General features: G+C 43.1%; 1 protein-coding gene across 1 annotated transcript in view; it reads left to right on the top strand.

The window, feature by feature from the left end:
* Nucleotides 1–13,282, top strand: part of cacna1g (calcium channel, voltage-dependent, T type, alpha 1G subunit) — a 214,238-nt gene that overhangs the window by 66,732 nt on the left and 134,224 nt on the right. Inside the window, exon 2 of the mRNA XM_070852489.1 lies at nt 10,887–10,998. Within this exon, the coding sequence (XP_070708590.1) occupies nt 10,887–10,998 (112 nt within the window). The remainder of the gene's footprint in view (nt 1–10,886; nt 10,999–13,282) is intronic.

Consider the following 13,282-nt stretch of genomic DNA (forward strand, 5'->3'; position numbering starts at 1 on the left):
CCGCCTCTCATATGGTAGGCACTGATACAGCCGGCGTAACAATATGCCGCTATTTCCCTCAACCTCCTAACTCCCCTGCTCCTGACTCAGGCTACTGATAAGTCGTGTCAGCAAGTGGTTGGGATATGCAGTGTTACACCAGCAGGATTTTCCACGCCGTGAGTCGAGACGCTCCGCTGTAACACGCTGGCCTTTTGCTGAGAGTCACCGCTCTCGGTATGTCGCTGAGGCAGCTTATTTACAAGCTTTAAACTTTAAGTAATATAGTTTTGATTAAACTCACTACCACTTATTGACTGCATCAGAGTGAAAACTCCAGTATGTGTCAGGCCTTTCAGGTTTGGTGCACCTTTCTCTTGCCTCTCTGGATCATGGAAACATTGCAACATTTTAACAGTCTATAGACACAGAGTACAGCGCCAAAACCAGATTTATTTTAAAGTTCATTCAAGGAGATAACCCAAATGAATTGATTAATTATTAAGTATTTGCATTTCTCTAGCAAGTCCCTGAATTCAAACTAGCATCTCTGAGTTCACAAGTGTGCTGAATCTTGTATGTCCCATGTGTCCCGCTAACTTGGGTCTGTTGAACGGTTGTTACGTGGGTCCTGACGTGGAACATGCCCAGTAACAATTCCAGTAAATTCTGGATTATGGCTGGGAAGATGCAGCAAAGTTCAATTCTGAAAAAAAATGTTTATATCACAGCACAGTTAGCCACAACGTGTACAGACCTGTCACTCAAACTGCAACAGATTATAATGGAAGGCAGCCATGTTGGGAAATTGCAAAACAGTTAAATATTCAAGACAGAAACGCGTACGATTATCCAAAGGCCAGATCTTTGATCATTTGGGCAAATTAACAGGAGATGTGACTTCTCATTCTGTATCCCAAATGTTGTAGTTGTCAGCTCTGCTTGACTCAGTCTTTGTGCTTCTGCAGTGAAAGCATTTGCTGGAAGATGGTTAGATTAAATAAAAAGAGAGGGAGGTGAAGTGGAGATACACAGACTGATCAATAGCAGTTTAATGTTCACCTGCTGTGAACAGGAAGAGGAAGACAGCCAGAGCGCTGTGATCTATTTTTGTGATAAAGTGACATTTCTTCATGTGGGGGACTCGTAGACAAATACATGTAGACATGACAGAGAGTGCACGCTTAGGCATGAGCACAGACGCTCACATTTAAACACAATGGCAGTGAGGGATTGTGCATTACAAAGGGCTGCGGCCGTCAATATTTCATGAACATCCTTCCACTTTCAGTTCTCGCCTCCTTTTTTTCTTTTTTGTTGCTCTGGAATGTTCAGCATTCTGCCTCTGAAAAAAGTTTCATTTTTGTCAATCTCCTCCCAGAGAATGGCAGGGTAAGATAGTACAGACAGAAAAGTGAGAGGAGAGGGAAAAGAAAGTGATCAGAGAGAGAGGGAAAAAAAAAAAGAAGCTTTGAGGGGTTTGGAGAAAGGAGGGATTGATGGGAGATGAGCAGCGAAGGTGAGGCAGCAGCAGCTGTCTCTGACTTGAGAGACAAACCTCACTTTTTATCCAGAGGTATCTTCCTCCCTGTGTTGCACACCTTCACATATAGCTGCGGTGCTTTCTTGGCTTTGTAAAGTTTGCCTTCTGAAGGGGAGGCATCGCACTCCCGAGGAAACAAAGACAAAAAGAGGGGCTGTTGTCATGTGTGGGAAATGGTTTGTAAAGTAGTGAGGCCACTGAGGCAAGTGGAAGCAAGAAAGTGAAGAGGAGAACGAAGAAAGACTGACTTTAGAGTCAGCGCTCCACTTCACAGCGGCCATTTTATATTCATCTCCCCAATGATTTCCTGTCGTCAGACATCAAAAGTTACAATTACTGTCTCTCTTTTAAACGGACCTCTGGCTGAATCCAAATGACTTCCCCGTACTTGCAGACTCGCTGAAGTTAAGGACTGTCTAATTCCGAGACTGTCCCCCTAGAAAAAAAACAACAGCATCAGTCATTCTGGGGAAATGCCCAGAAACAACATATGCTTACATTCAGTTGACAAAGCTCTCATGGTGGCTGTATGATTTATGACTGTGTCATTGTCCTGTGAGAAGAAGAAAATAGTGTTGATGTTATCGAGCCTCAGAGCTTGCAGATGAAGGAGGTTGCAGTGATTTGATTGGACCAAGAAAACATTGGAGTTTAACTGGAGAGACTGATGTTGACTTCCCATTAGTACAATCTTAACCTAACCTAACCAAATTCAATTTGTGCCTAACCGAACCTTAACACAACAACAGACTAGGTCCATGCAGAATTCTCAATATTTTGTATTGCATGGTCACTGGGCACCTTGCCCATGTCCCAGGTTCAGGAGCTCAGCTCCTGGTTTACTGTACATGTGGAGCAATTAGATTGTTATCAATAGAGGCCCACAGCTCATTTATGCTCAGGCAGAGTGGCATAATTGGCAGATGAATTCAGCCCTGGCCAGTGGTATTGGTCGTATGAATGGCAATGACTGATGTCTTCATTCTGGTCTTATAGTGCATTTTTTCCTCTCATGGCCCATCTGCCTCACAGACTTCGATGTTCCAGTTTACACTTGCAAAAGTATTTTCATCTTTTCTTGGGCACTTCCTATCATACTGATTCCCTCTCTCATCAGATTGCCAGTAAACAATCACATCAAATCAATCAAAACACCAGAATCCCACATTTCACAGCTATTTTGCCTTAACCCATTCAGCCTTTATCTCTGCTTCTCATGCCCACCTACACTACCTTATCCATCTCTGCCTCCATCTCTCCAGTTCCTGCTGCTGTTCCTCTCCAACCTGCCCTTTCCTGCAAGTCTCACTGACAGCTTTTAATGAGGGAGCACACTCACTGTGACATACGTCTGAATGTCACTGCACCTGTTCCACCTCCAGCTCAGTGTCCCAGTGTCCCAGCTGCTCCCCATGCCGACACACCTTGTGTCCTCCGGTGCGGGACCCTGCCTTTGTCATGTTTGAACTTCGGAGGAAAAGTGAGTTTTAATCAAGAGGAGGTTCCTTTGCACGTCGTCTGTAAAAATGCAATGTGCTTTGATCTTAATTCCTTTCATGAACATAATGGGCAGTTTTGAAGTCAAGATTTCACCAGGTTGCATCAAACAGACTGCTTACATACTATACAGAGTAAGCAATATTCATGCTGTGTTAACTCAGGCTCATACATGCTTTTGAATTCCAATTAGCATTTTTTGATGAATCAAAGCTACTTATTGTTAAGATACCATGGAAACATGTCAGGGCTTGGAAAGACTCCAGAACTATGATAATGAAACCAATGGGAATTTCCCCTAACCCTAACCCTTGCGCGAAAGTAGTCCGGTAAAGCTCTGAAACTCCTCAACACATCCATCTCACGTGGCCCATCTTTTTGCACAGCTCAGTTCAAAAACTTGCTGGAACTCACAATATACTTTATGATTTTTGTTTTGTTTTGTTTGGGAGAGCAATTGCACCCAAGCCAGTTTCCATCCAGATCCAACACAAATTTGAACTTAATTTTTTAGATAATTTACAAAAGCCAATGCAAATTTCAATCCCCTACTATGACATGAAGATGAGGAGTTTGGCAAATAGAAATAAGTAGTTGATGGAGCCTGTTCTCCACTCAGGTACCATTACCCCATTGCAGAATAACACAGCAAACTTTCCCCACTGAGGGATCAATAAACAATATCTATCTAAGAAATGATAAACAATCCATACCATCTGAGAGTATCATGTATTTTCTGTACTCGCTCGTCTTACAGCTTCTCGTTAAAGCTGTATGATGTTTACAGTTTGTGAAATATTGAAAACACAAGACTCCATGTTTCTGTGCTGGGCTGCTTGGCAGGTTTTTTTTTTTTTTTTTTATACGTTTCCCCAAAAATTCATGTGACATTTTTGGTATCTTTGGAAACTTTGTGAATTCTGGTTCTGTGCGGAGTTCTGTGGATTTCAACCAAGCTTGTCTGCATGCCTGAGCAGACAAGACAAATCTGAGTCTGTAATGACTTGATTATTATGAAATTATGCATACTTTGGCAGCTGAGATGATGCTGCTTATAGTCACTAATGAGGGGAGTTCCAATGAAGAAAGCTACTGATTCAGTATATTTATTTCATGCACCTTAATTTCATATTCATTACTTCATGTTAAGAATTCAATGCACACAGTAAAGATTACTGACTTCAAGAGCTGAATACCTCTGCTATACAGTGAATGCTTGACAGTTTTCTCTCTCTCACAAGGCTGTTATCTTGGAAACTCTGGAAAGACTGTCACCTTTCTCTGAGTCTCTCCAATCTATAATAAACACAACATGTGATGTAGAGTGTGTGGGTGCATAACAATGCTTTATTATATACCTGCAACACCTAGTTTGAAGTGTTAATGAGATTTCGGAGTGTGGGGAGATGGTTTCCACATCAGCTAAAAATTCAAAGATGATCCCATTACCTACAGTACCTCCATACATCCACCATCAATCCATCCATCTATTTTCTTCTTCTTCTTCTTCCTTCTACTTATCTGAGCAAGGCTCCTCCTGGGGCAGTTCTGGCTCTGCCCTGTGGTGCCCCCCTCCCCCCCTTGGACATGCCGCTCAGGAGGCATCCAACAAGATGCCCAAACTACCCCACGTGGCTGCTTTTGATGCAAAGGTGCAGCGGCTCTACTTTGAGCTCCTGACGTCACTAACTGAAAAGCTTTAAGCTCCTTTTTCACCACAACAGTTAGGTAGAGTGCCCCCAATAATGCTGACGCCTCACCAGTCCGTCAATCCATGTCCTGCTCTTTTACCCTCGATCCTGAACAAGCTCCTAAAAAGTGAGTGAAGGATTACTCATCTACAGTGTCTGACAGGGAAAATGTTTTTTCATTTCATATCATATCAAAATGCATGCTCTTGTGGATGTTGTAGAAGACAAACACTGGTGGTTTCTCAGGTCCAGAACTGGCGTTCTATACCCACAACAGGTGCTGATGTAACCGCAGTATCGCGTCATGCAAGGCCCTTCGGTAAAAGATATAGATTCAGAGTATGAGGATCCAAGGCTGTGCGGTGTGGAGAAGGGCAGAGCAGAGACGGATGCAGAACCACGTCCTGTGTGAGTTATAGTAAACACAATGAATAATATCTATTCAGAGAGGCTTGTCTGTATTGATCGCCCTCGGACTGTGTGTGCACCTCATCTCTTCCTGCTGAGGATTCATTTCCCTACTCTCATGAAAGAAATAAGAGCTGGTGAGAACTTGATGAGATGAGTTGAAACTTTTTTGCACCAAACTTTTGCTCTTTTGAATCTCTTACATTATTTCTCTGCTCTTCCCCCAGAACTACGTACACATACACACACACACACACACACACACACACACACACACACACACACACACATACACACAAAGTTGTATACATGTACACACACTGTTCTTTTCAACTCTGATGCTTGTGTCGCAGTGTCTGGTGTCAGATCATTAGTGGATGGAATCAGAATGAATCAGCAGCGTAAGGCAGGGGAGGACATACGGCTTGCATATTGTTTTCCCTTCATTAGGCAAGAAGAAAGGGACTTTAAATGCGAGTGTGTGTGTGTGTGTGTGTGTGTGTGCATGTTTGTGTGTGTTGGAGAGCGAGCGGGGAAAGCGAGGGATGGCTGGGAAGACCCCATGAGAGCAGAACTCAGAAGACTTTTTGAGATGTTGATGAGTTTAATAATGTTGCCTCTCTGATGAAAGCGTAGTCGTGTGAGTCTGCATGTGTGTCTGTGGTGGAGAGAAAGCTTCCTGCTTTCAGAGTTTTGACAGAGCATATCCTAGTGTATCTTTCCTCTAATTGAATCCATCCCTCAGGGCGTCACTGCTTATTTATATGCTGACACCATGAAGGTGTGTGTTTGTGTGTGTGTGAGACAGTACGTGTACCATATATTACTCATGTTGTGGGGACATAAACCTGTTTAGACAGTCACATTGTGGGGACTCGTCTTCCTTTTGAGAACAAAAGTCCTCATAAATCATATAATTTTAAGAGGAACACTTGGTGAAAGGTTAGAATTAGGCAAGTGCTGCTTTTTGTTAAGATCAGGGTAAGTCTGTAGAAAATTAATATAAGTCAATGTAACGTCCTCTGAAGTGTCAGAAACATAACACTGTGTGTGTGTGTGTGTGTGTGTGTGTGTGTGTGTGTGTGTGTGTGTGTGTGTACCAAAGGCAGAACACCACAAAGACTGTCTCCTTATTGTTTAATTATAGCCCACCAGCTGGAGAGACAGAGGAAGAGAACGAGGGCAGGAGAGGAAGAGCTATTGATTGAATTAGTCAGATTATTCATATTTAATGTTTTGCTTTGTCTCCCTCTCCTCTGCCTTCTCCGTGATTTCTCGCCGTTAATAAATTCTTTTTTTATTCGGCTGTAAGACCGCCAGTAAACAACCCATGGCGTTCACTTCATCAGTCGACAGGTTTCGAAGTGCATCAGTAAAACCTGTCTGCCTTCCACACGTGTGCCCAAGGGCAGCCGGCGAGGCTGCCAGGGTCACAGTATTTTACTCATCCGGCTTTAAAGCAATGTTTCCTCGCCTTGTCAGTTGTAGCAAGAGATGAGAGTCTGCTTTCTTCACAGATCTGGGTCTGTGACCTGGAAAAAAAAGGATTTTACCTTTTCCACTTTGGTTTTCTAATGTTGTTTGTTTGTTGATTGTAGCTCATGAAGCACCGTGTTGTGCTAGTAAGTTTCAAGTTGATAGTGTACAAGGCTGCTTTTTGTTGCAAACATTTTTAAGTTTCTTTTATTTGTAAGAGGAAGGTTGGGTAATTTCTTCTTTTCAAAGTTGCATCGTCTCACTTAGGCTTATTAGTCAGTCTACCGTCCTCCACGTTGTGCAGCCCACCAAACCCTAACCTGTCTGCAGCAACATAGCAGCCCTGCAAAATAACAGACCATGTCATGCCTTCAGTGAATCTGTCCATAGGAGCGGACGGCAGCAGAATTCTGAGTGCAAAAGCAGTGATTTCATGGTAGAGAGTTTCTGGCATTCAGGATCGTTTTCTCCTCCTAGATATGTGATTTCTATCTGCCTGCCGATTGAAGCATCAAATATCTTGTCCGAGACCTTTGGTAGCCCTGCAACAGTGTTTTTATACACTTCATTTAGCAAATCTGAGTTCTACTCCTTCACTATAATACTGTTTAATAGAATTATACAGGTATATGGCTTCACAAACAATTTGCCTGCCAACACCTAATGTCACAGAGCTCCATGTTATAACAGTTATACACACAGACACCATAGTCTGCTTTTTCGCCTCACATGGATGGTGCTGTAGTTTTGCTTGTCCGATATAGTTGTCTTGTTATCTTTGTATGTTGTTGTGAGAATGCTTCATGCTGACCTGTGCAGGCCAGAGGAAGCAAAGTTTCTTAATGAGGACATCTATTGATTCTACTGTGGTTAAAACAACAGTGGGATCTGCAGATTTTTAATTCATCTCAAGCGCAAACTTAAAGTTTTGCTTTGTTACTGTGAGAGACCAATTACTCTCTGAAAGCTCAAGATCCTATTCGTACCACTGGTGATATCAGCAAATTTTTAGGGAGTGAATGTGGATTACAAGATGTGCTTATTGTACTAGTCTGTGGCAAACATAGCGAAGAAGAAACCAAAGGTGACGTCTGTGGGTGTGGTGTAGTGGGTATGACGGTAGTGGATCGTCCATCCATCACCAAACATATTCCTTAGCCTTAATTTGTAAAGGGAAGTAAAGGAAAGAAAGAATTAGACAGTCATGAACTAATTAGACAGCATGACTTGGGGTCATGGTGACCCCTTCTTTGGAGTACCTATTGTGTATTGGAACATATATTTTGCTGCCCCAAAACACAGGAATGCATTTATCAGAAATGTCTCATGCTCGTGTGCTCGTTTATTATTTCTGATGGAAGAAACTGAATTGCTAAAATGAGCCAATTTAGAAACAACATAACGTAAGTGAGTCGAGTTGCTGGCGAAACTGCTGGGATTTGTTTTGTCTGGAGCCTGATGGACCTCTGTGACGAACTGAAACTTCACCGAACTAAAATGACACTGTGTTTAGCCCCGATGAAGGTGGATGATAAAAACTCATGCAGCTCATTATTTTTAATTAGCCCCACCTTTTCAGTCCATTACTGCGAACTTTTGCCGATGCCACCAGTGTGTGCGTGTGTCAACAACAGTTTGCCCTCAAACTTTCCTCGCCACCACTCTCAAACTGGAGGCCTGAGTTTTCTGTGAGCTTTTGTTTCCTGCTTAATGATCCCACTCTCCATACTGACTGATCTTTTTAATTGCATCCCTTTGGACTCACAGAACTTTTCTGTGCAACCTCCAGTGTGTCACGTAATCCTGAGCTGCCTTACAGATGCAGCCGTCATTACCCAGCTGATGCTGCTGAGGTTCCTTGTGGTCACAGACTCAACTTCCCTCCAGCCTGCATCCATTATTCAGCGTTCCTGTTCAATACTGTATTGTAACTTCCACAGAGTGTCATCAGTTTGATAATTCTACTGCGCAGGCATTTATGGCCAATGCCAATGCTCAGAGCCAGTGCAGGAAGCTGTGTGCCCTTTGCTCAGTGAGGTATAAACTAACAATTTGGAGGTTGGTGGTGGTGGATGGGCACCGACTTTCATGCAAGAGACAGTAGTCCGCTTACCTTCACGGCCCAGCTTACTATAGTACTTCTGTACCAGTGGGGAACTCATGAGAGACAGTTTAAAGATATAATGGTCACAGTGAGAGCAGCAGAGGCAGAGATATCCTAGTAATGGGTTAGGCTCTAAAAACCCTGGATCCTGCACTTCCCATGGTACAACTTGATAGAGCCTTTTGTTAAACCCTCCCTGCCTGGTAAACAGCAACATCTTTGAAACCATTCACCCCCAGTTTGTAACAAAGATTGTTTGTTTTCACTGATTTCTCACTCCCCTTTCGTCCATCCATTATCTATACCGCTTATCCTTAAGGATAACACTGGGCTGACACTGGGCGAGATGTGGGGTACACCCTGGACTGGTCTCCAGCCATTCACAGGGCCGACACATAGGGGCAGACGCCCATTCACACTCACACCTACATGCAATTTAGGGTCACCAGTTTACCAAACCTGCATATCTTTGGGCTGTGGGAGGAAGCCGGAGTAGCCGGAGAAAACCCATCCCACCCTTAGATGCCATGTGTGAATATCATATAAATGAATACAGTTTGCTGTCTGTCAACCAGGCAGCACAAAAGTTGAACTATACACCCAAGCTGTCCTGGTCTACTTTGCCACAGCAAATGTATCAATGACTGCAGCATCTCCATTGAAATGAATTGTCCCTAAAGCAGTTATAAATGTGTATGGCATACATGTGACTGAGCCCTAACTGGTAATCTGGCATCTGTTTTAGAGAGGGAAAACATGTGTTTGTATCTTTGAAATATTCACGTCACGTCTCTGGTTTTTCCCCCTGAACACCACTTTGTGTTGTGACTGGTATTTTGAAAAGTACTCTGTACATCCATGACATTTTGTGAGGATGAATTTGGTGCCAACACGACCTTTCCTGTAGTGCCGACATATTGACAAATTATTACCACTTCCACAATGAAATAACACTGAATCGACTTCCACCTGCTATGATATGCCGTATTAATCCACCAAGTAAAGATGCATATCATAGCCTAAAGGTGACAAATATGAAGCTGAGATATTTGAGATTCTTTTCTTGGCGTTGCTCTATACTCCATGTGTATATACTCCATGTCTGTTCTCAGCTTTGAGGCATCAGCCTGCGATGGCAGCTTTTGTCCAGCATCAAGGAGGACAGTTAAAAGTCTGGGTTTCACTGTTGTTTGTCCCCCACTCACTTTTTTTGTGCGTCGGCTGTGGGGCCATGCTGACCCAGCTGCATTATGGGTCAGCAGGATGAATGAGCAAGTGGCGGCTAATGCGATAAAAGACGGACAGGCCGTTTGTCCTCACAGCCTGCGTGCACACTTTTACACACACACACACACACACACACACACACACACACACGGATGAAAGGTGCCGCTTTCCTTTTAGCTCACACACACACACACACACTTGGATGACAAACTGTCTATTCTTTCTAACAATGTTAACCAGACTGGATGCAAGGTGCTGACTGTGGATGCAGTAGCCATCTATAATGTATGTGGGTGTGTGTTTGTGTGTTTGTGTGTTTGCATGCAGCCCACACAGTGTATGTGTGTATCTATTGAAGCAGTATCGGACTAATCTGTGTTTGGTCTGGTCATTGATTGGTGTCACATAGCTCAGGCTGCTGTTTATCCTAACCACATTAGGAAATGCCCACTTCGACCCTGTGGTCAATAAAATTCATGTGCCATGCATCAAGATGTCTTCACATTCGCTAACTCTGAGGCACAATGCTCCAACCTCCTCTTGCTCAGCTTCTGTCTTAGCATCTGCCTCTGTTGTATTTTGGTTTTTTGTGCCTCACACAATCTCTTTAAAGTGCCTATCAAGTTCCCTCGCTAACAATCTGAACATTTTTCTACGCGCCTTGCAAACAGATCTTTTGGTTAACAGGGTGAAATGGGAGCAATGACTGCCACTCAGAACAGCCACAGATGGGCTTTCCCACTTCCCAGACTCCTATGTGGCTTATTTTACTCTCCACAGCATCTTTTGATAGTGAATGGAAGACATACACGTGCATCACTTTCTGTCAGAGGAGTTTAAGAATCTGAATGGGATAATGAGGTCACTGGAGAAAGCCTAAAGAGGTGCTTTTTTTTTTGTTTCTTGTTACTGCAAGCTGTTGTTATGTGTTTTGTTATATTCCTTAACTGTTGTTCTGTACGTGGTTCGAGCGAGCGTCCATGTTGGTGATCCTGCTGAACTGTGTGACACTGGGCATGTTTCATCCCTGTGAGGACATCGACTGCGACTCTGAGAGGTGCAAGATCCTGCAGGTAAGGCATTGGGCTTGATTTATTGTGCATTTATTTCTTTACTATTCACACTTTGTTAATATGAAAAATCCAAGCAGTGCAAGAGCAAAATTCAGAGTCGTCCCCATATTTAAATGACATTACATCTCCCTCCTCTCTATGATGGCCACCTCTCCTGTCCTCCTTTGATTGACTGATTGAGCACTTATATTCAGAACAGCTAGAGACACTTTTGATTTGAACTTCTTGTCCCAGGTCAAGTTATTTCCCATAATGCAACTCACTTCTGCTTGTGAGACCCTCCTTGCCTGCTCAATGCCTACATCTTTCAAACTTCACACTCCCAGTTTGGAACGTAGGCACTCCTCCCTATGACTGATACATTGAGTTTGACATGAAGAATAGGCGGAGTGTCCCTTTAAACTGTATTAGTAGACAGTTTAGTTAGTTAATATAGCTGGCTCTGTTTCACCAGCGGGACTTGTGGTGACAAAGCATGAAGCAGAAGTACCGTTGCTACGGTTACCTGGCGTTTTCTACACCTTCATTGGAAACATCGGTTTAGCCGTTGATTGATGCTCCGTTGAAAGAAACAACAGAGATGTGACAGTAGGGCGCATTTATCACTTGCACTCGTTTATCTTCCTTGATCTTTATTCAATGAGACAAGTACAACCCACTGAAAGGCCTTCCACCGGGACGAGCAGGAAGGAAAACACAAATGCACGAACGGGAAAACAACTCATGCACACATAGATGTGGCATAAGGAGACGAGGGCAACGAATGCAGACAAAAACATCGGACACTACAAAAAGGCAAGCTGCACAACTTGTACGGCGGATTACGAGGCAGCGCAAGCATTATTCAAACAGCAAAACAGATGACAGAGAGCACCGGAACGCTGAGAGAAATGGGTACAGTTCTCTAACCCGGTGCCTTTTATGTAGAGCTACTGAAACAATATTATCCTGTATATCTGGCCTCTGCAGCTCCCTCCATTTGCATTATCTCAGATGGAAAATAAACAACGGCACAGTGTGGAGGCGTTCCCATTAATTTACAGACCTCCTTTAACCTAGCAAACGCTAATGGAGGAGCGTTGTTGTTCTTGTCGTAAAACACAGAGGAGATAGAAAGGACATTCTTTTTTGTGTTGGATGAGGGAATGGAGCGGACTGAGGTGCAGTAGAATGGATCTGTGTTATCTGCCGTTGTTCATCTTCTGCAGTGAAGGGATAATGTGCTTGCAAAGTGGTTCCAAATAGATTGAATCAGAACAAAGTCTTTTTTATTTTCTTGTCCACTGACTCAGTGAAATGGAGCAGTTTCATTCCAAAATGAAATATCTTTTTTTTTTTTCCTACTGTGAGTATATATGTTCTGATATTAAACTCAATTTACTGGGCAAGACATTTACTGATCAGAGACATTTTTAAATGTAATCAGACTCCCGGTTTCTCTAAAAACGGACGCATGGACGCTTTATTTTATGAAATCTAACAATTGCCTTTGAAAGGAAAGGAAAGGAAGAAGAAGAGGAATAGGAAGGGAAGGAGAAGAACACCAATAAAATGAAAGGAAAGGAGAAGAAGGGGAGGAGAGTAAAAGGAAAGGAACGGATAAGAGAAAGAGAACAAAGGAGAGGACAGGGAATGGAAGAAAATGAAGCAAATTAACAGAGAGAAGCAAATATGGAAGGTGAATTTGGAGAATACGGTGGTTTGAAATGATAAACGCAGCACAAAGAGCAGAGGAGCAGAGGTTTTGAGGCTGCTGTTGCCAGGGCAGCCCGAGCCCAGCGACTCCCTCCATTCCCTCTGCTCAAGGATATGAGATGTGATTTAATTCAGTGGGTTTCCTCTCTGCAGCGCAGATGAATGTTCAGCCTAGAGGTTAAATGCATTCTCATTAATTCCTCGCTTCCTCTAGTTCAATATCCCCATCGCTCCCCCATGCCGATATGTTAGACATCATAAAGGCACATAACCTCCACACTTGTATGCTCTTGTCTGTCTTTGATCTGTCTCACACTGTCTGGAACACACTGACAGTTTTCTCACTACTTGCACACTCTTTCTATTGCTCTCTTTCACACTCTCACACTCTTGACATGCTGTTGCCTCGATCCTCCCTTATACTTCTCGCCTTTTTCGACTTCTTGGTGAGAGCTTCAAGGCAAATAAATATATATATATATATACTAATACTGTTGCCCGTAAAGTTGGAGTAATTGTTCAATACCCCCAATTTTGTTAAAGCCTGAATACACAGTCTGCAAAGGTTAATTGTGGTTTAAGTTTCACT

Source organism: Pempheris klunzingeri, chromosome 20, assembly GCF_042242105.1.
Source record: "Pempheris klunzingeri isolate RE-2024b chromosome 20, fPemKlu1.hap1, whole genome shotgun sequence".
Classification (NCBI taxonomy): Eukaryota; Metazoa; Chordata; class Actinopteri; order Acropomatiformes; family Pempheridae; genus Pempheris; species Pempheris klunzingeri.